The sequence below is a fragment of the Bufo gargarizans genome, chromosome 3 (assembly GCF_014858855.1).
Source record: "Bufo gargarizans isolate SCDJY-AF-19 chromosome 3, ASM1485885v1, whole genome shotgun sequence".
NCBI classification, from domain to species: domain Eukaryota; kingdom Metazoa; phylum Chordata; class Amphibia; order Anura; family Bufonidae; genus Bufo; species Bufo gargarizans.
Genome location: NC_058082.1, coordinates 621,002,595 through 621,028,997, shown reverse-complemented (window position 1 = coordinate 621,028,997; position 26,403 = coordinate 621,002,595). Strand labels below are relative to the sequence as shown.

The 26,403-nt window shown below is 41.7% G+C and overlaps 1 protein-coding gene across 13 annotated transcripts in view; it reads right to left on the bottom strand.

The window, feature by feature from the left end:
• Positions 1-26,403, bottom strand: part of ROBO2 (roundabout guidance receptor 2) — a 432,244-nt gene that overhangs the window by 48,683 nt on the left and 357,158 nt on the right. For 6 of the 13 annotated variants that reach the window (XM_044284544.1, XM_044284545.1, XM_044284552.1 and 3 more), the window contains 5 exons: positions 18,009-18,133; positions 15,276-15,447; positions 4,264-4,446; positions 1,153-1,179; positions 87-155 (listed from right to left, as the gene is read on the bottom strand). In XM_044284544.1, the coding sequence (XP_044140479.1) occupies positions 87-155; positions 1,153-1,179; positions 4,264-4,446; positions 15,276-15,447; positions 18,009-18,133 (576 nt within the window). The remainder of the gene's footprint in view (positions 1-86; positions 156-1,152; positions 1,180-4,263; positions 4,447-15,275; positions 15,448-18,008; positions 18,134-26,403) is intronic. The other 7 variants (XM_044284548.1, XM_044284554.1, XM_044284553.1 and 4 more) reach the window with 2 other exon arrangements.

The window sequence follows — 26,403 nt, the reverse complement described above, 5'->3', positions numbered from 1 at the left end:
GCTGACAGATGCCCTTTAGGAATAGCCCACCAGATGTAAATGTATTAGAGCTTGCTTTATTTCTTCATGATATCAAATAGATATACCTGCATTGTGCCAGCTCCCCTTCTTTGTGCCAAGTGCAACTTTGTGGTGCATGGTTGTATCGGGGGAATCTAAGTAGAGGATGTAGAAAAAGAGGATATTCGCCCATTTTGGATAAAACTGGTCATAATCTATGTGGCAGTGTAAATGATGTGTAAAATGTATCTAGGACATAATTGGTGAAATAATGGCTTTGAAGGCTATCTACACCTTCGGAGGCATTTTTTTTATGATTGCATGTTACTAATTTTTAGCTTAAAATCATTTTTTCAATTGGCCTTTATTAAAAATATTGAGCTATTCTGTCACACAGGGTTAACAGTTTTTCTAGGTGTGTGACTGGTACTTTTACTTTGTGCCGGTCATCTAATAAACCTTATCTCTGAACTAATAAGAGGTCATAAACATTTATTTAAGCCACATTCTTATCAGTAAGATAAGGATTGAGCTTTAGTAAGTGTTTTTAATGTCAGAGATAAGGAGCCTGTCAGTTCCTGGTCTGACGGAAAAGTCAGAAAATCTACAGGGTCCTTCTAGAGCATCTCATCTCTGTACAGAGAAAAAGGGCTCCATATTTTTAATAAAGACCAATTAAAAAAATATTTTTAGCTCAAAATGAGTACAATGCAATATTAAAAAAGAATTGCCCCCCCCCCCCCCAAAGGTGTACATAGCCTTTAATCTTCATAGGCTTTTTTTTATTTGAAAGAGAAGAAATTCCCTGCGCTCTGAGCTGAAGTCGTCTTATTAGCAGGCTGGATGAGATAGACGTCTCTCAGAAATAAATATAATCCACAAGAAATGCCTTGGCCTACAGCACGGAGGGTGACCGCTTGTATCAAGATCAAGCTTGGGGCATATAGAGGAATTAATGGGCTCGGCTAGTGTTGAATTATCTGCGGGGGAGGGGTCTATTCACAGGAATGTACAAGGGTAATTACTAGGCAGATCCTAATTAATAATGAGAGGTAGCAATGGTGCTGATGTGCGTTCATTATATTTAATTCTGAGAGCTAATGGTTTGGATGATATGGCGGTGCAGAGGTAACACACACTAATGGACAGTACCTGCAGGGGTAAAGGTGAAGGACTGAACTGCAAAACAAGAAGGTAAAGACAAGGTGAGTTACAACCTCCTCCGAAATAATAATATCAAGACATTGCAGTGATGGAGTGGTGAGAGCGACGCTTCTGCGGCATGGGGACATGACTTTGTTTGAAGCAATAGCCACTCAGCAGCCAATAGAGGTTTCTATCAAGTGATACATTGCCAGGAACCAGAATGAGAATGTAGCTTGGTGCATCCCATAGGCAGACAGGCTGCAGAAAGATGGTCAGATGCAGCAGAGCTGATTTTGTCAGATACAGGAGACTAGAATGAGTAATTTGGGGTAACACGTGGTACACTGAGATTTGTCGGTTCGGATAGGACTTGACACATTGTAAAAAAAAAAAAGACATTGAGGGTGACAGGACAAATTCAGATCTGCTACATCTGTTCAACCACTAGGTATCCCAATGCAGTCTATTATATTTTCCGCTGTAATGAGTTAGCATGAATGGAATTCATTATCAGACTGGAATCTACATATGTACAAGTTAACAAAGACCTTAAAGGGACTGTCCCATCTCAATATTCATGGTATATCTCCCACCTCTGGGACCTACTCAAATCCAGAACAGGACCCCTGAAGTGAAGGAGCGCAGCCGCGCATGCGCTGCCAACCTCCATTCAGACGTTTGGGAGTTCCAAAAATAGGTGAGCATTGGCTTGGCTATTTCCAGCAGTCCCATAAGTGTAAATGGGCGGCTTGCTCTCCATTTACTGCTATCGGACTTCCTATTTTTGGGAATGTAGAGGAAGCCATGCATGTGCCGTCCGCTCTCCTTTACCGCAGGGGCTCTTTTTGGTAGATAAAATCGGGTCCTAGAGGTGGGACCTGCTCCTATCTGCCATTTATGACATACCTTCAATATATCATAAAGGTTGACATGGGACAACCCCTGTAAATAGGGTTTTATGCAATTCACAATTGTATGATTTAAATGTATATAAGGGTGAGTCCACATATAGTGGTTCTATTGAGATACAGATGTGTCCTTCCTTTCCTGTTCTCTCATGTTGACATATCCCCTAATACAAGGAAGAACATGACCAACTTTGAAATATAAATAAATAAATAATTTTGTGATACTTTGTCATGAGACGTATATGCTATACTGGTGACCACCTAGTGGCTGTGAAGTGAACTGCAGCCTGCCATAGGTTTGCCAAACATTTTTAATCAAATTTATACAATAAGGAATTTCAAGGAAAGTTAAGGGCACATCTGTCTAACCATTTTATTTTTTTTTTTAGAAAAACTGCAGCAATTTTGCAAATCTAAGGCGGGTTTATTGCAGTTTTCTGAAAATCTCAAACACATGTGGCCTCACCCTAGAGAGAACCGACAGAAACAGCATTGAATGAAAGGCAACATACATGTGTAGACCGTGACTGCGCTTTACATCTAGATATGGTGTAGAGAAAGCTGAAAGATTCAATCAAATAATTATCTGAGGTTTTAATGAAAATGCCACTATCTGCCCTAGAGGCGGATTTTAGTACTGCAGGTCTATGGGTGGAAACTCATCCATTAATGGGATTGTCCAGGATTAGGAAAAAGGTCTGTTTTTCCCAGACACAGTGCCACTCCTGGAAGTGTGAGCCCTATACTGTGTGCGCTATTATATTCGCCTTAGGCCTACTGTACATCTCCAGGAAAGATATTAAAATCACAGGCATATTCCGCAATACAGTTAAAGGAATATTGCATAATGAGATCGGTCTATGTATAAGTGATTGTAACAAAACGGCTGTGATGAGATCTTGAAAGCTATGAAAAAATATCATGTCATATTTCATATTTCTCATATTGCCCTAATTTCTCATATCAGGGACAAAGTGCCGGCACCTTCTCAGATCCTCCTCCTGGTGCTCGGTTATATCTCTCCTGCCTTTGTTTCCCTGAATCTCCATAATACCATCCATTAATATTCACTGTCTGGAGAGTTCAAACATCTGACACCATCGCATCTCAAGAGAAGTCGTGCGACAATATACCGGATCATGCTTTGAACTGCTGTTGGTTTGATCTAGCATCTTATCCATTTGATCTTCGGCTCTGCAAAGATCTATCAAATTCCCTGGTCCTGGAGAAGTAGGAGGTTTTGATGTGCCAGGAACTATTACATATGCCTACAAGAAGCGAGGACCACAGGAATGGTCTGGGTCAAAGTCTGGTGATGTGGAGGTGGAACAGTACTGAGAGAACGTGACCTGATAGGGAAAGGCATCTATCTATCCATCTATCTATCTAATATCTATCTAATATCTATCTATCTATCTATCTATCTATCTATCTATCTAATATCTATTTATCTATCTATCTATTATCTATCTATCTATGTATCTATCTATTATCTATCTATGTATCTGTCTATCTAATATCTATCTATTATCTATATATCTATCTATTATCTAACTATCTATCTCCATATATATCTATCTATCTATCTATTATCTATCTATCTATCTATCTATCTATCTATGATCTATCTATTATCTATCTATCTATCTATCTATGATCTATCTATTATCTATCTATCTATCTATTATCTATCTATCTATCTATTATATATCTATCTCATATCTATCTATCATATATTTATCTATTATCTATCTATTATCTATCTATCTATCTATCTCATATCTATCTATCATCTATCTATCTATTATATATCTTTTATCTATTATCTATCTATTTATCTATCTCATATCTATCTATTATATATCTATCTATTTTTTTTATCTATCTATCTATTATATATATATATATTATCTATGTATCTAATATCTATCTATTATGTATCTAGAGAAACAAGTGTGCATGATTTAAGATGTCCTTCAGTATCTAACTGGACAAGAACAGGTTGTTCTGAAGAAAAAAAGTAATGGAGCAAAATTTGGAATTATTTCTTTTAGATATATTACGACTATCTACTACTTCCTCTACAACATATCTGCAATGTAAAACTCAAAAACATTATCTACACGTTGTGGTTTTGCACTATTACCATCTCTTTGCTGCGTCCCCCCATACCACATAGCACATGTCCATTCATGATCTCATATCTTACCAGCATAGTTGCTGAGCCCCTTTCTCTTCTTTCTGCGCCAGTACAGCCATATGCTGAATCCCATGAGAATTACCCAGCATGCACCACCAATTCCTGCGATGAAGGCCGGCTGCTTTACAACATCTGTGATCTGCTCGGTGATGCTGTTGTTATTCTCAGTGATTAAAACTTCATTGCGGTTTCCTGTAACAGAATGTAACATCATTATAGTACAGAGGATGCACAAGATAATGAAATCTAGAGGAAACTCCAGTGAGCGTCCCAATAGATTCCAGTTCTACAAGATGAAACACTAAGCGGGGGCTGGCCTTCCAGGATAGCTCTACTGGCCGGTATAGGGTTCATCAGCTGGAGACACACATGCAACAGTCGCAATGGTGAACACCAGCACCTGACATCCCTAACGGTTAGCTAGGGGGATGGGTTGGCAGGGCATATGCCTGGGTTCTATGTTCCTGGCAGCTGGTCAGTCAGATCACTATCTCAAAGGAATCAACTCTAGCAAGCCAGTGGATATTAGTAAGTTAATGAGGGTATGTGTAGCCTGTTTGTGTGTGAGTCTGTGTTTTGGCTATGTATGTGTTTGTATATGTATGAGAGTAAGAGAGAGCCTAGTATGCTACTCTGGGTTTCTGTGCAAATATATATGCATTGTCTGGGGGGTGGTCTTTCTCATGATGGAGAGCGCCTAGTATGAAAGTATATGTGTGGAGTATTGTAGGCCAGGCAACGCTGTTCTAGGTTTTTCGGAAAGGTAGGAAAAATGAGCTTGTCTAAGACTATCTGATACCAGCTGAAGTAAGATATGCTAATCTTCATGCATTTTTCCCAGAAACCCAGAGGAGCGTTGAGTGGCACACAATACTCCTCATGCTGTCTCTTTCTATTAAGCCAATCAAGTTGCTCATCCTTAGCATGAGCCTGTGTGTACCTATGTGTGTGAATATCTACTGTATGCATATATGTGTTTATGGGTATGTGTTTTGAAAATGCATGTGTATCTATGTATTTGATGTCTATGTATGTGTGTATCTATGGGTGGGGTGTATGTTTGGCGTATGTGTGTATCTGTGTATAGGTGTTTATGGGTATGTTTTTGTCTATGTTTGTGTGTGTCTATAGGTTTGCGTGTTTTGGTTATAAGTTTGTGTCTATGAATGTGTGTGTCTATGGGTGTGTGTTTTGGGTATGTGTGCTTATATACAGTATGTGTGAGCTTGTGTGTATCTTTGTATGTGTGTGTATATGTATATGTGTGTATCTACAGGTACAGTATGTTTTTTTATTATCTGTGTGTATGTGTGTATCTATGTACGTACGAATGTGTGTGTTTATGTGTATATGTTTTGGGTATGTGTGTTTGTATATATATATGTATCTATGTGCATATGATTTGTGTGTATACAGTATGTGTACGGTGTGTATATGTGCTTTTCAGTTTGTCCTTTTATACGTCTCTGTGTAGACACTTTGGGGGTCATTCATTAAGACCGGCGATTTAGAATCCGGTCTTAATCCCCCAGCACTGGTGCCGGATGCGGAAAAGTTATGTAGAGCCTCAGGCCTACATCGGTATAATAACGGAAAGGTACATCATAGGGTCAAACAGAATAGATGTTCCAAAATTATTATTACATGGGAATACAAGAAGTTACTAAATCAGACATGCCAGGAGAGGTAAGGTCACCCCAAAGCATCGATGTCTGACACCGACTCAGTTTGAAGGTGATCCTGTGCATTCCTACCCCTTATATATAAACTCCTATTCCATTAGCGGTCCTACATCTATATAATACTCCAATGGGTAATATATACTGGAAGCCACAGGTATGTTTGCACTGGAAGGTCTGGGAAAGCAGGTGTTCCAGCAACAATACTGTCATCTCGACTAATTAGACGGGAGACAAGCCATGAGGGTGACCTGCGTCCCTCCATTGTTTCTGCCGACAAAGATGTAATGATATACAATGTCTAATGAAGAATAAAACTAATTTGCTGAAGCAGAAATTAATTAGTCACATCCAAATCAACTGCAACTCATACCGTGAAAGTTTGCAAGTCAGAATCAACCAACCCCTTTGCAATTCATGCTAGGATTCTGCAAGCCTAAGTGCTATGTATCAGCAGCGCGTCCAATTTTAACTACGCAAGTGTAATTTGGACTAATTTAATGTGTTAGAGACAACTATGGATTCATAAACTGTTAGTGGTGCAAGGGAGAGAGAAGTAATGTCTTCACGGGCCATTACACCTCATATAAAGGTCGGGGTATAGACAACTACTAGACATGACAGATGAAGCAGAGCTGAGTGTGTCCTTTATTTTTGCAGCTCACCTTGATATGCCTCATAGGATGCTAAGTAAAGCTATTGGACTAACTATGGAGCAAGGACCCCCCTCCCCCATACTGAATTAGAATAGGAGGCATCTGCTGTCTGGTCCACCCCTGATGATTTCACGCTCTTCCAGACTTAAAAGGGTTTTCCAGGATTATAGGTTTATAATAGAAATGCTTATGTTGTTGCTAACCTCATGTAAATCTTCCCCATGCTTTTTCAAAATGCACTCTCCTGACCTATTCTCACCATGTAAACCAATCCCTCTGGTTTGTTTCCATCCTGTATGTAACACTTCCTGTTCCTGCATCCAACCAAACCCACAATGCACTTCTCCTTCCTGTGCCACAGCTTCAGCCCCGCCCCCTAACACCACCCAGCTAGTTTATAGCTCCTCCCACCCAGCTAGTTACATAGACACTGCCCTATCACTGCCCCGCCCATGGACATGACCTCACAGGAAGCAAGAAACAGCTGCATGGACATGGCCTTGTGAACACAGCCCAGAATGGAAAATAGGAGCAATAAAAGACATGTCGTAGAGGGAGGTGATCATTACATAGTGATTTGTTAGAGAAATACTAAAATACTGAATGAGTGGCCACATTCCGGAGGACAGTTTAATTCTCAAAAGGGGTTGTCTTCTTCACATAGCAGAAATCACAAAACATTAGCCCATATTTATCAATGCATTTGTGCATAAAAAAAAAAATGTTGCATTGTGTGACTGAGCCAAAATGTAATTTTTATGCTGTGCTCTCCAGAAGTTTGGAAAGGGGGAGTGGTCTCTGTCAAGTGGGTGTGGCCTCATGTGATGCATTAAATTGTAGCACAGAAAATGGCACACAGCTATACATGTTCATGTCCTCTTTTAGTAAATTTGCCCTAAACCACTCCAGCAATGTTTTAGTGTTTTCATTTGTGGATATATATTGACCCATATTTACTAATCCTATAGATGACATAAGCTTAGACCGTCTGTGGACACTTTTCTCTGACCCTATACCAACTATTGGTTGGCTTACTTTGAGTAAACTTTTTATGCCAGATTTGCACAAAAATTTTGGCTCAAAATTTAGCATCTTAGACACCGGCCTATTCTTGCCTATGCTCCCCTTTTTGCCCGAAAAAAGTGAATAAACCCTAGATGCTCTAAATTACACCAAATTGCGCCAATTCACATCACTTTTTTAGACACGTTAGTAAATCTGGGTCCATTATGTCAAGAAAAAGTAATATTCTGAATGTTAACTACAGTAATTTGACATGCTAGCAAAACCCTTGGCAGGCTGCAATTCACATCACAACCACTGGGAGGCTGTTCTCAGATGCATATAGATATATAGAACTTCCGACAGAGTGTCACAAATTCACATATTTTTTTTTTTTTTCAAGGCTGGTCATTTTACTGTTGAATTATCCTACAAATCTGTCCTCATGCTAAGTTACGACCATATCTTTCATCCATGTCTAGGATAGCACACGGATCCATTCATTTCTATGGGGTCCATATTGTTTGCGGCTCTGTGTGGCTGTTCCACAAGGTATAGAACATGTCCTATTCTTGCCCGTATTGCGGATGGCAATAGCTATTTATATCAATGGAAGACAGAAAATTTGGAAGATATTCATATTTGGCGGATCTGTGGTTTGCCGACCGATATATGGATACGGTCGTATGCTTGAAGCTTAAGCTGGGTGAAGGTCAGAGGATCATTAGAGAAAAGTGAGTTGATGTTCTGAAACGTACTAGATTAGAATCTACTTGAAATCTATGTGGAGATGGTGGTGAAGATAGCTGCACCATACGGCACTGCACCTGATGCCAACTGCGCTCAAACTATATGAAAACAGACCATGTGTTTAGATTGCAACCTGTGGCCTAGCTGGATATAGACGGTGTCAGCCACCCCAGATGATGCTTGATATAGATGGCTGCTCTAACATCAGCAGTTTATTATGCAGCACCACCTGCTGGAAGGCTTTGATTCTGCAAGACATTGCTCTTCATTGAACATTACAACCAAGACCAAGGTCACAATGCAGGAAGCTGGTGGGACAGAAGGGGGAGCCAACAAGGCATTCTGCAGGATCAGAAGATTGAGATACAAGGCTAGGGCTGAAAACAGTACTTGGTCCTGGACGAAAGAAGGTCTAGCTGTGAATATATTGTAATTTATATATACTGCATGTGTAAATACAATATATACGCTGCATAAAACAAAATAGAAAGGATATAAAAATCCATTGTTATTTGTATGAATGGATTATCCTGCAGCTGATTCGACACGTCGTTATATATACTCCCCGCCATGTGTTTGCATTTCTATTCAATACCCTAATTATCTATTTTAGGTGTAAAAAATAGATATATTTTATTAGCAGTATAAATGAAGCGTTGATCCTGAGCCAGTAATGATTTTCCGGGGCTGTTTGGATTCTGAGATCAATATTTGTTATACTACAATATATAAAAGACAAAGGGGGTTAATAAGGATTCCAATTACATTTTTACAAAGCAAACAGCAAAAGCCTCTCATCAGTCAATGTGACCATAGGAGCTATTTCGTCTAGCCCACCACTCGACGGAGTTAATGAAGAAAAAATCCAAAAGGAATATACACGATATAAGAACGGTAATAATTGCTTCCAATGCTTGGAGTATTAATGGCCTAAAAGAAGGTGTCATAAAATGATTGTTGAGGCAGGGACACTGAGATCATTAAGGAAACAATTAGCTGCCATCTTGAGCATAATTATCTGGAAAAGATGGCTCCTTTGGGCCGCCGTTCTTCTTTTATGTCCAATATACTCGTACTTTTATCTGGTGTTTACTGCCGAATCCCTTTAACTTCATTTGGCAGGAGGTAAAATGTAATGTGCTATGGAAGAGGAAGAGCGCACAGTTACATGGGTTCATCTCTGACATGGATTACAATGATGTACTGTAGATGGTCCTATCACCTACATATAGTAAAGGCAACTACTATGTGAGCCAAGCCCAAAATCACAAAGTTAATGAATCATGCTCCTACTGTAGGTTACCATTTAGTATGCACAGGGGTGCACCATCAATGAGGCCAGGTGAGGCAATCGCCTCAGGCAGCACCAAGTAGGGGCAAGAGAGGGGCAGCCGAAGGGCCATGGACTGAAGGGAAGGGGTTAGGTTAAGAAATTGGCACTAGGGAGGGGCGCCATTTCAGTATTCGCCTCAGGCAGCAGAAAAGCTAGGTGCTCCCCTGATTATGCATTACTTTTATAGCAGCAACATATTCAGAGGTTTTGGGAACATATTGTAGCCTCCGAAATGTGAGATAATACCCATTAGAGCCAATTATATAGGTTGCCGTAGTGGCCATTTGTATTATTTGGATGTGTCATGGGCTGACCGTGAGTTAACTGACCTGCACCTCAGCTCACAGCATCATATGGATCTGTGATACTGTGTTTTTGGGTCAATTAACCTGGGGTAGGACCGTGACACATTCAAGTAATGAGGACGGGAAACAAGACTGTACATAGATGTGTAAATGTGGCCCAAGTCCAACTGTATTCTCAGAATCTGACTTGACAATCAGCCGATGGTGGTGGCCCAGTTTATGAAATCTCAAGGGATCAGCTATTATTGGTGGGTAATGAGGCTGGTCATATATTTCCCCTACAGTGGTCACTACAGGAGAAATGTAGTATTACATATTGGTGTCACGGCTGTGCCATGGTCTGGTGGTAGTGGACCATGACACTTTAGCCGTGCATGCTTCTTGCCGGTGGCAACATGTAGTTTTTGGCATGTTTACAAACTTCCCCTTTAAGGTTGTTGTCCCTTCCCATTCTGGTAGGTATGAGGTTAAAGTGTGAGGAAGGTGGAGCTGGGTGTGGGCTCTTATAGTACTTGGGCTTGGAGCCTGAGGTTAGTAGGACTACAGCTTCTTGTGGAGCTGGAGTTAGGCTGCCATCCTGAACCTTACCATCTGTCCAGTTAGAGGGCCACCTTGTTAGACATACTGTCACGGTGGAGAGTGGGGGGAAACTCCACACCGTACAATATAGGTTGGCGGGATATGCCACTAGGCCTGGAAACAGGAATAAAGAGAGCAGGTCACCTTCTAACACATCCCTAAATCCTAGCCCTGACCTCCTAACTGTATGAGCAAACCCTAATGGTGGGAGGGCTCATACCTCAGGCCCTACTAATCCGAGAGATCCCTGGTAATAATGTTAGGGCTAGGAGACGACCTGTTCATCCAGGACACGGATGAACCGGAGTCTCCAGTAGGCCTAGCAACAAGGAAAGGGACAGACAGTGGCATAAACCAGATTGGCAGGTAAGCACCCAGCGCAAACAACACACACTGGAACAACAGCACTTACCTGCCACAACATCTGGTTAAAACAAGAACTGCTACTGACTAGTGGTTCTCCCTCCGGGAAACCCTGGAGCCCACTTCCGCAGGCAGGTGGTAGCCCTCATACTGGTGGTAGCCCTCAAACGTTGTCACCAGCAACAAGCATGCATGGCTAAAGTGTCACGGTCCACTACCACCAGACCATGACACAGCCATAATAATTGGCTGTCCAAATGGATGGCAAGCCATGTTATACATGGACAGACTAAGCATGCCATAGTGATAGATGCTTTTTTGTAGCAGTTCTCGGATATATGTAAGGCCTCATGCACACAACCAAGTCTGTTTAGCAGTCTACACTATACAGATGCAGTCCATGTGCCATCTGCATTCTTTTTTGTGAGCTCATTGAATTCAATGGGACCGTCGTCCGCATTTTGGATGATCCATGTGCTTTCCGCATCCATATCCCTGCTCCGCAAAAAGATAGAACACGCCCTATACATAGCCACAAAATGTGGACCGCAAACCCATTGAAGTTAATGGGTCAGTGAAAAAATTTATTTTGAGGATCCTAAATTTGCAGACCGCAAAATAGATACGGTTGTGTGCATGAGGCCTAATAGAGGAGGTCCAAAGTAGGTAGATATTCCTATAAACATTAACTATCACCTAGGTTAAATGCATTAAAGTTGAGTAGAATTGTTGGCAAATTGAAGAAAGATGTTAATTTTGGAACATATATAGGACATCTAGTGAGTCTAAATTGGTATAATCTGAACCAAGTCCAGGGCAGACATATCATCCTGGGCTTGAGTTCTAACTCGATCCACCTAAAGAGTGATGAGCTCTGCAGTAAAGCAAAAATCAAATCTCTGTAGAAGGGCATCAATCACCAGGCACCACCTGTGATGCCTAAAAGGGCCAAATTCAACTCCAAGTGAGATTCTGTCTCAGCATCTGATTGACTAAGAGAGCTCAGTTGGGGTCAATTGCAAGCCATGGTGAACCCAAGATCCTCAGTCCCAAAAGGATTGAGGGAATATCTGGCAGTGATAGGGGCCTCCACTGCCTGTATTTCTTAGGGCATCTTCTTTCATTGGGGTCAGCTGCACTTAAATTTGTAAATTTTTGATCTTAGAGGAAAAGGCTCTTTCACAGAGCCCATAGTGTACAAATCTTTTTTTGGCCAAAGCAAAATGTCAAAATGTAACGTATGCTTTGGAATGAAGAACTGCATAATTATTTTAGGAATTAATTAGCCGTCCTCCCCCTTACATTGTTTGTGCCACTTGGACATTATTTCTTTAAAAAAAACGAATTTCTTCTTTTGCTGCTCGCTTCTAGCAACAACTGCAAACTCATTAATACCCTTGTGAATACTGAGCGAATGTAAATGAAACCACTTTTATACACAGCAAAAAGGTTACTGCAATCCAGTGTTCTAATAATGGTACTTAGCTGTAATCTGTACCAGACGACCCAAAGGAGATAATGATCTAAATTTTTTTTTCAAGGACCTAATATAATCATTGAATAACTTGCTGCGTGCGTCTAATATTTCCACATATTGTGGTTAGTAACACATAGGATATGTCTTGGCCTAGGCTAAGGGTCTGAAGTGTCAGACAGCTGTGCGGAAGCATTACATTCTCCTTCCCTCCTACACACACGAGGAAAGACATTTCATGTGCTGAACTAATCGTTATGATACGGCAGCTTATCAATTTCCTATGAATAGTGATATTAATTATTAGGAGCTGGATGCAAGGTGTAACTAATGAAGCATAAAGTAAGAGGATGTCACCTATTGACCACTGGGACATCAGGCACTTCGCACTGACTGACTCTTTTTTGTCACAAGCCCATTGAAATAGACTGCAGCATTAAGGAGGACCTATAGAGGTCACTTTAAAAAGAAAACCCTGCATCTATACTTAAGGAGCAATGATTAGAAAGAAACCATGATCAAGCTTTTAGTCCAGTGGCCTTAAAGGGGTTTTGCAGGATTATGGTGGTTTTTAACAGATATGGTCAAGTAGTTGCTTACCTAATCTTTATTTTCCCCGTGCTTTATCTTTTTCAATATGGACTCTACTGGCCCATTTTCACTATGTAAACCAATCCTTCGGGTTTGTTTCCATCATGTATGTAGCGCTTTTTGTTGCTGGATCCAACCAAACCCATGATGCATTTCTCCTTTCTCTGCCACAGCTCCAGCACCGCCCCTAACAAAGCCCATCTAGTTTATAGCTCATCCCACCAGCTGGTTACAAAGACCCTCACCTATATAGCTCCTCCCACCCAGCTAGTTACATTGACACTCCCCTATCACTGCCCCTAACAATGCCCAGCTAGTTTATAGCTCCTCCCACCAGCTGGTTACATACACAATCCCCTAAACTTCCCCTAACACCCAGCTTGTTTATAGCTCCTCCCACCCAACTAGTTACGTAGACACTGCTCCACCCATGAACATAACATTAAAAGAAATAAGAAGGAGCAGCATAAACATGGCCATGTGACCAAGCCCCAGAACAGGAGAAAGGAGCAAAAAAGGTAAAAGAAATAAATGACAAAATTACAGCAGCCAATCATTTGAAAGGATGTTGATGCACATAGGAAAACCCCTGTAAGGTGGTCACACACCTTTGATTTATCATTCATATACAGGCTCAGCTCTGTCTGGCATGTATGTACTCTCAATACGGAGAAGGGAATAAGCAGTTGTCACACACCTCCAGGGGTGGCTTATCTCCCTTCGAGAATAAGGGATTGGGAGTGTTTAAGTGCAGCTGCCAAATCCATCTATTACCCAACATCTGGCCCCATATACACTAGATCAAGGGTCCATAACCTTTGTTGGTCTGGGGGCTGCATTGTCACATTGGTCTATTTCAAGGGTCTGCAAAAAAATGTCAGTTGTCGCTCGCTTGCGTCAACTTATTGCACAGGTCGATGCTGAGAGAATGGCCAGGGCACCAACCTAAGACCGGCCTTGCTCATTAAGTACAATTTATTGTGGGAGCTCAGTGGTGCTCCCAGGATCTACAGATGTAGCAGGGTTAGCACTCAAGCTCTTAACTCAAATTTCTTAACTCATCTTTAGTTAATCTTGAGACAAAAGCCAATGAAAAGTAATTGAAGGTGTTTGCTTAATGCATTTAGTTTAGTAACACGTCTCATAAATCATGAGTGTTAACTCTACTACATCTGTACCTTCTGGCTCTGAGATGTGGACATGTTATATTCAAACACAAAGATTATACAATTGTAATTGAAAAACATAACCTATTGAAAAAATGTCCTTCTGTCTGTAATATGGTAAAGCATCGTGGAGGAGTACACTGGTTCAGGCTTTAGAAAAGGGTTATTAGGCGAGGTAATAGACTTTGGCCATTTTATAGTTATATATCCAGAAATGTTGCATTGTTTGTTAATGCATGTGAATTATCTCATGTTGAGCAGCGTGGTCTACTCCAAGGTGGAATGAAGCCGAGAAACCATCATAGGTCTGTGTACAGCTGAATGCTCTGCTGATTTCATTACAGCTGCACTTCTCTATCCTGGAGAAATCCCCAGTGGTACCATCAATGGTAATACACTGGCAGAGAAGCATGAAGGGTCTGAAAAGCCCCAGATTTGAAATCCCAGCAAGTTTTTAATGTCGAATCCAGCGTTCATTGCAAGACTCATATTATGCATGAGCCATTAATGAACAGTGTAGGATCTAGAAGATACAACACATGGGCGGAAATGCTTGACAAGGAGCACCATGAGTATATAAGAAAGAAGGTTTAATGCTTTTGGTGGAAATAACCGCAGTCTGTAACGTTATTTATCACATAGTGCTAAAGCCGCAAATATAACATTGGATATAATACATTTCCTCTTTATCAAGACTATACATGCAATATAATTGACCACTATGAGTATAGGCACTTGAAAGGGAGAAGAGGGCACAAGGTTGACCAGTAATGTCCTCTTTATCCAAGAGCAGTGTAAAACTTAACCGAATTCCTTCTCTCCAAAGAAAACAAGAAGGAAACTAGAGCCAGAAGATAGAGCAGAACTTCTTGTTACTGGACTACCCCTTTAAATGCTGAAACCCTGAATTCTTGATACAGTAGATGTAGACCATTTTGAATAATTTTATGGAACCCGTTATTCACAGAAATAATTAGCACTGCCATAAAAGGCACATGATGATTGGGTGTGCCTACTATAGATTAGATGTATAGGAGCTTAAATTTAAATTTACAGATCTGAATGATATAATCTGTAAATTATTTGACAGCAATAATATTAAAGAAAAAAATAACAACCTTACCGATTAATATAGGTTGAGGATCACTTTTTACACCGATCCCAGCACTCGTGCTTGCAGCAACCTCAACCCGATACTGGATCCCAGGAAAAAGTCCTCCAATCACCACTGAACGAATAGCAGCATCTACAGTTTTGTTGACATGAAACCGGGTCTCATTGCCTAGACACCAAATCTGTAGATAATCCAATGAAAAGGTAATAGGTAAGTGATATTTTACTAAATTTTTACATTCCCAATTTACACAATCCTTGTTAATCTTCCACAAAGACATTTTTGCATCGGCTCCAGACAGCTGATGCGGAGGAGACATTTGACATGATGGTGCGCTTTCTGAAGAAATATTATTTTCATATGTACTCCAGATTTCTGACCCATAAAAAGCATTTTTTAGCACAGCACTGGGAACCAAATTGGTTGAAGAAAAACAGAGTTTTATTTGATCTAAAATGGCTACTTAAACACCCATATGTTCTCCATCTGCTGAGGTGAAGAAGATCCTTCTCATAACCAGTAATAATTTCTTTCTGTTCAGAACAAGACTAGAAGTAATATGGAGGGACTATGTTTCATATATGGTGTTGTAAGGAAATATTTTTGAGGGAACTCTTTGTTGTAGCTCACACCCTCAGATGTGCATCCAGAGTCATGTAAATGATCTTCAATGTGCACGCTGATGAGATCTAATATGATCGCGTTCCACAAGTTGAATCTATACTGAAGAGACTTTGGCTGCACCTTAGGTTGCTGGTACAATTGCCAAGGCAGGAAGTGATGATCCTCACAAACCTAAAAATCTGTTGTTTATTAGAAACAGACGCCTTTAGTGACACAACCAGCCATCGCTGGGCCTATATTGTTCTGGTCAGTGTTGAGTGGTCAGCAACCATGCACCACTGATGATGTAGAGCTTGGGATGCATTAGTAGAATGTCTATATCCCAAATTCTTAGACCATTGAGGCTACCCTTTAAACTACACAGTAGAGACTTCTGGAGGCCTATTTTATACATTCCCACCAGTAACTTATAACGTGCTGGATCTGGACCGAGCACCAAGAACAGTGGTGGAAGTTCTGTCCTTTTTTTCACATGTATTTCTAGATAATGGTGAGGAAATCATCTAATGTGGGATCTCTATCAAATACTTCTAAATCTAAATGTACCTGAACATCATTACTATGAATAATGGATTTGGTCATCATCACCATACAGTAGGTAGGATTTCTTCACTGAAAGACCATAGAACGCTTTTCCACTGGATGTTATGATGTTAAAAGGGTTGTGCCACTAATATAAATGTATCCCACCCAACAGATATCACTGTTATATCACTGTCCCCAAATACCACCATTTATCAAATCTGCCTTAAGTTATTAGCCTACAAATGCACCTTGTGGAAAGTCGGTCTTGATATTCGTCGCTGTAGGTTACGTCCTACGTTGGAACCTTGTAATGTAGGAAGTGTCATTGGTGAGAATAAGGGGCGTGGTTAGTGTCACATGTCCTGCTGATGTCAGGACACATCTCGCTGCCTTAAAGCATGATGCAACAGCAGAAACATGGCAAACCAGGAAGTAGAATTCAAGCACGGGGGACAAGAGAAGACTGCAAATGAGGTGAATTTGAAAAACAATAAACTATGCACGGAGGAAGGGGATCTAGAGTAATCAATGAAAATACACTTTAGAGTGAAAAGTAGTTTATGGCACAATCCCTTTAAATATTATTTTCCAGTACTATAATATCGAGGATATGGATAGGTCATTAATATTTGATCAATAATGGCCCAACTTCTGTCTGCCTGAAAGGGCATTGTTTAATAGGCATGGCACCATGTCTTTGGTAGCGGCTGATGTCCAAGGCCCAGACATCACTAATTGTCAACTAATGTGTGGTGTGATGGTGATGGCCTGATACTAAAACAGAAAACCCCTAAAATCCATTGAGAGACTTCAAGAGGTGCCAGGATGCCTTCCTTGGAAGATATAATTTTAGAACCACTACACATGGGTTGATAATCCAAGGATTTACTCATATTTCTATCTTCTGGATCAACTATATAAGATTTTACATTGAACATGACAGACTTTTTTCACCCTTACCAACCATGTTATTATAAGGCAATAAGCAAAAATTTGTCAACATCATCAACAATTCATGGATGGTATAATATAAGCTAAGTAACTAAGAAATCCAATATACATTGTCAGTCCCTTTATGCCTAACATTGTAATTAAGATAATCGTCAAAATCCATAATATGCGAGTTCTAGTTTTACTTTGTGCTTTATTTTTGGCATCTGATAATAATCACAAAGCTTTTTGAAGAGGTTAATCATATGTTAATATGCTTTGAACCTAATATGAAGAATGTAAAATTCCCCCACCATCAAGATTCATTTATTAAATCAGTAAGTATTGACAGAGGTGAAGCTGAGGTTAATATCTGCATGGGGGTTCATAAATCTTGGTGCAATATTGATCTTGCCAAATAAATACACACATAATGACTATGTATTTTAGGATCTTACATTTGCACGGGGGATAATCTCTTGGAACATGTCAAATTCACTGTCCTGCAGATGATCCTAATAGTATGCTTGTTGGGCTCAGGTGGAAGATAAAAATATTGTTTTCCAAATTTGAGCGAGAAAGAATACATTTTGTGCATTTTTATTTTCTTTTATGTTTGTGTGTAAATGGCGTTTTGTGTTGTATGGAAGAAAACTGCATTACCCTGTAGTCCTGAATTATTCCATTCTGGTGATCGGACGGAGGAGGGTCCCAGGAGACGCTGATACTTGTGCTATTGTTGCTCCCGACTGTCAAAACTGTAACAGACTGCGGAGGAGCACTCGGGGCTAGAGCAGGTGAAGAGAAAAATAGGAAAAAAGACATTAATCCTTTGAGCTGAAGTCTCATTTTTAGTAACCAAATGTATATCCAGGCATGCAGAACCCTTTGCTCAAGATCCCTGCAGACCTGAATATGCAAACAGAGCGAGGAGCTGAGCTAGAAATATCAGTGCTCGCGATAACATCTGTTTAATAAAAAGACAACATTCTGCTTATTTGTTCTTCTGCAAAAATAAACCGTCTCACTTATTAACATGCAGACGTGTTGTTCTCTGCCTGAGATGTGCTTTGTTACAGACTCCGAAAATCACTTATACAAATATTTGCATTATTAAAGACCTGGGTACATCTTAGATACACTAAGGGGCATATTTGATATCAGATTTGCAATTTTTTTGTGTGCAGTTTATGTTACATTTGTGTCTATTTGTACATGTATTATTCAGTGGTGCCAGCTTTTCATTCATTTGCAACTTCTGCTGTGCTCTAGATTTACTTTAGCTCCCATGGACAAACCCTTTCCGGCAGTCGGGAGTACATCATGTACGTCTGATGTTCCTCCTTTAAAAGATGGTGCCCACTTGAAACGTCTCAGCCGCTGGATGGCAGCTGTTTTACACAGCAGACGGGAGGCATTGTCCATAATCGACGACAACGCCAATCATGAACAGTTAACCCCTCAGATGCATTGGTCAATTGCAATCACAGCATCTGAGTGGTGAAACCCCAGGAGCTCCTGTGTCGAGATCGAGGGTCATCATCGGTGGCTATTGCAGCATTGGGCCTTGTGAATGGCCCGAGGTATGCCACAGCGCCTTTTGCAGTTTGATTGACATTGATCATGTTTAAATGGCCTGAAGCGCAGAGGGTGCAGCAGTTGCAGAGAGAGCAGAGCCTCTAGGTTTAACGGCAACGCCCCAGTTGATCCTAGAGACTAATTTGCATATATTGCAATTTCATTTTTCTCAGCCATGCAGGCGCATATATGGACATGGGACCAACACAGATGTCTTCAGCTGCCAAGTGCACATGTAACAGGTCAGCCGGTGTCATAGATACAAATCTGCTGACAGATGTTCTTTAAGTTGAAAGACGTGCTGTTGCTTACATTCAGGCACATATAATATTTCAGATTTAGTTCTCCTCATGGCTCAGAAGTGGTTGCAATTGTCTCAGACACTCACCTGTCAGCTAAATACAGAAAGAGCACAACATTCCTTGGTCGCCTTAGGGTTTCGGCCGCATGGTCAGGTTTCCTGATGCAGTTTTGAAAGCCAAAACCGGGAGTGAATTCAGGAAAAGAGGAGAAGTCGTATATGTCCTTCATACTTTCTCTCCCTTTTTGATCCACTCCTGATTTTGGCTTCTAAAACTGCATCAGGAAACCTGACCGTGTGGCCGTGCCCTAAGAGTCTGCTTCACTGTATCAGTGCAGAAAAATAATTGCATCAATCTGAATCTGGAGTCCATTCTGGAGTATTAGTCGCAGAGCATTGCTCAGACTCAACACAACTGAGTCAGTATAGATAGTGTTCCAGTATAGATTACTATCAGGGATGTAAAGAGATTGGTCCTGTTGACTGTACACAGTTCTGACCATCGTTGTGCATATAACATATATTTTCATTTGTTGAGTACAAAGGTCCATAAGGCTCATTGTGGAATCAGAACACTAGTCATTCAGTGGTGACCCTCAATCGCCGTGTATCCTCATTCTATGAAAAGCATTTAATGTTTTCCTTGCATTGTCCATCAATATGCTGCGCTGAGTCCGGGTAGTTTTTAATCAATTTCACAAAATCAAATCAATATCCAATCCATGGAGAACAGGCTCAGGAGACAAAATATGTATTGATTTCTTTGTTTTCTCTGCTCTCTGCAGTTTCACACATCCAAGGCCAAACTATGTGATTTTTCAAAGAAACAAAGGTGGTGGTGGTGGCGGTGGTGGTGGGGGGGGGGGGGGGGGGGGGGGGGGGGGTGACAGGGAATAAAAGAAGCCTATGCTTGATGAAGCTCAAAACTTTGCTCTTTGAATGGAACCTGTCACCAGGGACCTCCCTACAATAGCTGTGGTTCATCTGGGTAGTAAAACAATGTTTTTTCTTTTGTTGATCCGAAGCTCTGTTCCCGAGTTATGATACTTTTTCTTAGGCCTTCGATGCAATGAGGGCTTCACCGTTGCAAGCTCCATTCTCACCACTCTCACCGCTTTAATTGACAGGTCCAGGCAGTTGCCTGGAAGATCTCCTATTCTTGTCCATATTGCAGTCAAGAATAGTCATTTCTAGTAATGGGAGTGAGAAAAATGTGGATTGCACATGGAAGGTGTCCATATTTTGTAGAATGGTGGTTTCTGGACCACAGGAAGGGCATGGTCACACCCCTAAAAGCCTGGCATAGCACCTCGGGGCAGGGTCTCCTCCACTTATCTGTTCTACAGAGCGGAGCGAGCACAGGCAGGGGCAGTGATATGTTGTGTGGAGATCCTGCCTGTGCACCCTCCACTAATGCCTGCCCTAGCACATCATATATTACAAAACCATGTATTTTAAAGGGATTTTTCCATGGAAAATATTATGCAGATGTCAAACCAGCACCTGGATCTGAATACTTTTGTAATTGCATGTACTTAAAAAGGTTGTATAGCCAGTGAGTTATTCAATATAATGTATCTGTATAGCGCCACTTGCTGTTTTTTTTATTTTCTTATTTCTCTGTCCACCTCACTGTGGTGGACACACATGCTCAGTTACATTGTTCAACTGACTCCTGAGCTGTGACAGGGAGAGAGCTGCAACAGAAATGACACAATCTTTGAGAAAGGACATGCCCCCTAATCTGCCAGCTTGATTTCAATCTAGTAGAGCAATTGGAGCAATACTCTAGATCCATGTGAGGTCCAGGACTGGTTCTAGATGTGTTAGAAAGATGTCTGATTTTCATATATTTTTTTTTACATTAATCATGGGATAACCCCTTTAAGTACAGTTGTACTATTCAGTCTCCTTCCCTATAGTCAATGCTTCTCATGGTCTACTAAGTCTGAATTTCATTTTAGCCTAGAATGATTTCCAGAGTAATTTTGTTATCAGCAGTTGCCAGAAGAAATGTATTTTTGCAGAACATTCTGTTATTTATTTTTTTAGGACATTTTGAGAGGTAAGTGTTTTCGGGTGGACATGTAGGAATTAACCCTGCTGAGAATAGTCTGAGAAGTTAAGACATCGACACCCTACTGGTCCAATTGCACCCATTATCATGATGATCAACTAATCTCTAACTTTTCCATCTGAAATGCCAAAACACTTTTCTATCTTCAGAATTTTCACTTTTTCAAACCCTTATTGGGTATTCTTCACTCATCAAACTTGTATTTCCAGCTCAAGTATCATCATTCTAAGCGTCTACCTCTTATATGGGAAGACTGAAGTGATTACCAGACGTTTAATTACACACCTGTGCGCCCGCTATAAAAAATATAATTGGCAGGGAGCATACCTGGCACTACAGACACATCTCCATCGTATGCAGTGTGAAGAAGAACATGAATGGCATACGTATAGGGAAGAGCAGCCATGCCGGCAGGATAAATGATGACTTATGATAGAAAGTTCTGCAGCAACATAAAAACACTCCAAAATATTGGCCATATGTTATGTTTATTGAACCGGGTACATTATTTCCATTCATGCAGTCATGGCATGTCGCTTGTGTATGCTATCTCTTTCTAAATGGTGGGGTTGTGACTAGAGATGAGCGAATTTTTAGAAAATTTTCCTGAAAAATTTGATTCGATACGAAATTATTTGCGGCAAATTGCGTTAAAAACAGCTATTTCCTGGCTGCAGAGAGCCTTTATAGTGGTGTAGAACACTGTGCCTTGCAGTAACATGCATAGGGAGTCTGCTGTAGTAGTGAAACAACACTGTGAGTCACTTATTTGGGCAGTCACGGGGCCAAAACTGACCAAATAACTTAAAGGGCTTCTGTCACCCCACTAAAGTGATTTTTTTTTTGGGGGCTGGTGAAATTAGTTATATTGCGATATATCACAATATAATTGTGTCACTTACTTTGATCCAGCAGTTTCTTCAAAAAACGAAGTTTTATCATATGTAAATTCGGTCTCTAACAGCAAGTAGGGCGGCTACTTGCTGCTAGCTGCTGCAGAAATCCGCCCCCTCGCCGTGTTGATTGACAGGGCCAGCCGGGATCTCCTCCTCCGGCCAGCCCTGTCGGCATTTCAAAAATCGCGCGCCTCTGTGGATTCGGCGCAGGCGCTCTGAGATGAGGAGGCTCGTCTCCTCAGCACTCCCTCAGTGCGCCTGCGCCGATGACATCACCGAAATAGAAGACGTCATCGGCGCAGGCGCACTGAGGGAGTGCTGAGGAGACGAGCCTCCTCATCTCAGAGCGCCTGCGCCGAATACACAGAGGCGCGCGATTTTTGAAATGCCGACAGGGCTGGCCGGAGGAGGAGATCCCGGCTGGCCCTGTCAATCAACACGGCGAGGGGGCGGATTTCTGCAGCAGCTAGCAGCAAGTAGCCGCCCTACTTGCTGTTAGAGACCGAATTTACATATGATAAAACTTCGTTTTTTGAAGAAACTGCTGGATCAAAGTAAGTGACAACATTATATTGTGATATATCGCAATATAACTACAGTGATACCTCGGTTCACGAACGCTTCTGTTCACGAACAACTCGGTTCACGAACAGAAAAGTTCATAAAAATATGTTCCGGTTCACGAACTCCGCCTCGGTTCACGAACAGGAGCCGCGGTCATTTTAATGCTATTTCCAGGCTGTCACATGGTCGTGACTTCCTGTAGGAAGACCGTGGAGAGAAGAAGAGACACAGAAAGAAGTACTGTGAGTACTCTGCAAACATTTTAAGTGATTTTTTTATTTTTGGTGTGCTTTTTAGCACATACTGTACTGTACTACAGTACTGTACTTACTGTATTGTACAGTTCCCCCTGATGTCCTTATGGAGGGGGACTCTCCCCCCAAACAATAACTGCCTCCCACCTGCCTTCCTCCATGCCAGAAGTCATCTCAAGCAAGGTTAGTGTCCTCTCTTTATACATTACTATACTGTACTAATGTGTATTGTAATTTGTTTCATATTTTTGTGCTTCAAAAACCCCCAAAAAAAGGTCAGCACGGATTAACCGGATTTACATTGAACCCTATGGGAAAATGTGCCTCGGTTCGCGACCAATTCGGTTCGCGACCAGAGTCAGTTCACGAATTAAGTTCGTGAACCGAGGTATCACTGTAATTTCACCAGCCCAAAAAAAAATAATCACTTTAGTGGGGTGACAGAAGCCCTTTAAATGTAAACTCAGCCTTACAGGTCAATGTTAGCATCAAGAAGAAGCGCACTCCTTTAGGCTGATTCCGCATAGATGTCTACAGAACCTGTTCTATTAAATGTTTATACAAGTAGAGCCTCCCGACAGAGTGGAGAGGGTGTCAGCAGTAAGTTTGTGTTGACATCACTGATTATTTTGCTCTTCCTCTGATCCGTCAGAACAATAACCCACAAGAAAAGGATCCTGTCTATGGAGCATACGCCTTCATTCGGTAAGCAATTGGTCAGTAATCCATCAGTATTGCTAAAGCCCCCGAAAAAGGAGTTGTTCCAAAACAGAGATGACACGTGAATGAAATATTTGCATGTTTTCTGTGTTTTGTACCCCCTCCTGCTTTTGGCTACCAAATCATAAGCCAATTCTGATGGGACCATACAGGTCTTACAGCTGCTACACAGACAGTATCCGTTGTGCGTCTCATTTTTCCTTCCTTCTGACAGATCAGAAGTAAGGTCAAATAAATAATTATGTCAGCCAGGCCGAAAGGCAAAATAGTGGCCCAGTCATGAAGTGGGGAGGCTGGGAACAGCATGAGAAGTCCACAGAGTGGCACAATAACAGAGCCTGAAGGTGGCGGCAGCATCAGGAGGTCACAGAGTGGCACAATGACAGAGTGTGGAGGTGGCGACAGTGACAGCATCAGGAGGATAACACAGAGTGGCAAGGTGACATAGTGTGGAGATGGCAGTAGCAGAATCATCAGGAGACCACAGAGCAAGGCGCATGGCTCAGATTTCCTTAATGCAGCGCAGACACTATGTTCTTCCCATTGTCGGTCAGCATGGTTCCAATTTTCAGTTGACAAGGAGAAAGCCAGGATTCGATTTCTTGATGCATGACAAGGAGCAGTTCCTCCCCTGAGTGACTCTGTTTGCCAAGACAAACCAGGTGCAGAACAGCATGATTCCGCCGAGCCCTGCACATTTGGTATGCTGGAGGGGCACTGTGACTTTTTCCTGCAGTGGAGGCTGAGGACATGGTGGAGGATGAGGAGGCAGAGGCGTACATTGCCGCAGGACCAACACGGAAGCAGCGAAGAGGCGTGACCTGGCCAAGTTGCTGGTGTGGCTGTGCAGAAACCACATTTACCCAGTGGGCCGTAAAGGACATGTACTGTCCCTGACCATAGTTACAGCTCCACACTGCACTGCCGTGCACTTTGGCAGAGACCGACAGGCTCAAGGACTGGCCCATCTTCTGTTCTACATATTTGTGCAGGGCTGGTACTGCTTTTTTCGCAAAGAAATGGTGGCTTGGGACTCTCCACCTCGGCTCAGCACAAGCCATCGGTTCTCTGAAAGGTGCGGAGTCCACCACTTGGAAAGGGAGGGACTGCAGCACCAGCAACTTGGACAGGAGCACTTTCAGCTTCTGCGCCATTGTATGCGTTAACACAGGCATGCTTAACCTGCGGCCCTCCAGCTGTTGCAAAACTACGACTCCCAGCATTACAGGACAGCCTACAGCTATCAACCTACAGCAGGGCATTGTGGTAGTTGTAGTTTTACAACAGCTGGAGGGCCGCAGGTTGAGCATCCCTGTGTTAGCGCATACTAATGTCTCTTTTGAATCACTTCGGTGATCGATTGCTGAGACGAAATGACTGATGAGGATTAGGAGGAGGAGGAGCAGGAGCATCTGGACCAGCAGAAGATGGGAATGACAGACAGCTCCCATCAGCTGAGGTGGTGGAGCCTTGACTAGCTGAAACCGGGTGCGTGCCGCTTGGTGATGCAGCAGTAGTTGCGGCAGGCTGGACCACCACATCGGAGCCACGGTTCTCCCAGGCCACTGCATGGTGACGCTGCATATGTTGGCGGAGGACTGTAGTGCCAACATTGGCACCCTGGCCACACTTCACCTTCTGCCCACATATTCTAAATGTGGCCACGTTAAACTACTCTGGCAGCAAAATAAAAAACTGCCACACTGCCAAGTAGGTGATTTTCACCCCAACAGTCTGCACTGACTGACTTCTACCGTCGCTGCCTCCGTGAACCCCTGCACCACTACGCTTTGTGAAGAAGTAATTAGTCACAAAGCTAATTTTTTTGTAAAATTCAGCAAAGCAGCAGAATTGAATATTGCAGTACTTCCCTTATCTCTAGTTGTGACTTCTGGGACACCCACCGATCCTGCAAAGCAGAGTGACTGGAAGCATCATTGGCAATGAAAGGGCCACAGCACAGAATTAGCACTGTGGCCCCTTGATTCTTAGGATTGATGGCGGTCCCAAATGATCATAAAGTTATGTCATATCCTAGCAATATGCAGTCACTTTGTGAGGCGGGAATAGCCCTTTCAACAAAAGTGCTACGCTGCAACAATACAAAAAAAATATTGGAACATCCATTTTTGACCCTTCCGTTTTATCAATGCTCCATTTTAAAATTAGTCAATACTCACAAATGGGAAGATTTATCAGGAAAACTGGCTTAGTTGCCCAAATATCTACTAGGATGATTATGCATAAGATCTCATGCACACAGCCATATTAAGTCCTGTATCTCCATATGCCTCTGATCTCATAGACAAGCCTACAGATGTCTTATACTATTGGATTCTATACAAAATTTACAGAAAAAGCTGTTTATGGTCAAGTTTGCAAAAATCACAGTGTAAGGTTTGTCTGTGAACTGAATCATGGCATTATTTTTTAGCATTTTTTTTGTATTTTTTTTTATAGAGCTCTGTGGAAATCAAGCACCAACACCTGTAATCTATTCCGCCGCTCTGAATAAACTCTCACAAGGTGGTGAATTCCAAAAAAATCTACTTGACAATATCCTTCTCTGGTGGTTTTAGATCTTCCCTTGCTGGCATAGCTATATATATTAAAGCGCTTGTCTGTGGAAGCTCTGGTTATTAAATAGACCACATTGCAAAACAACATT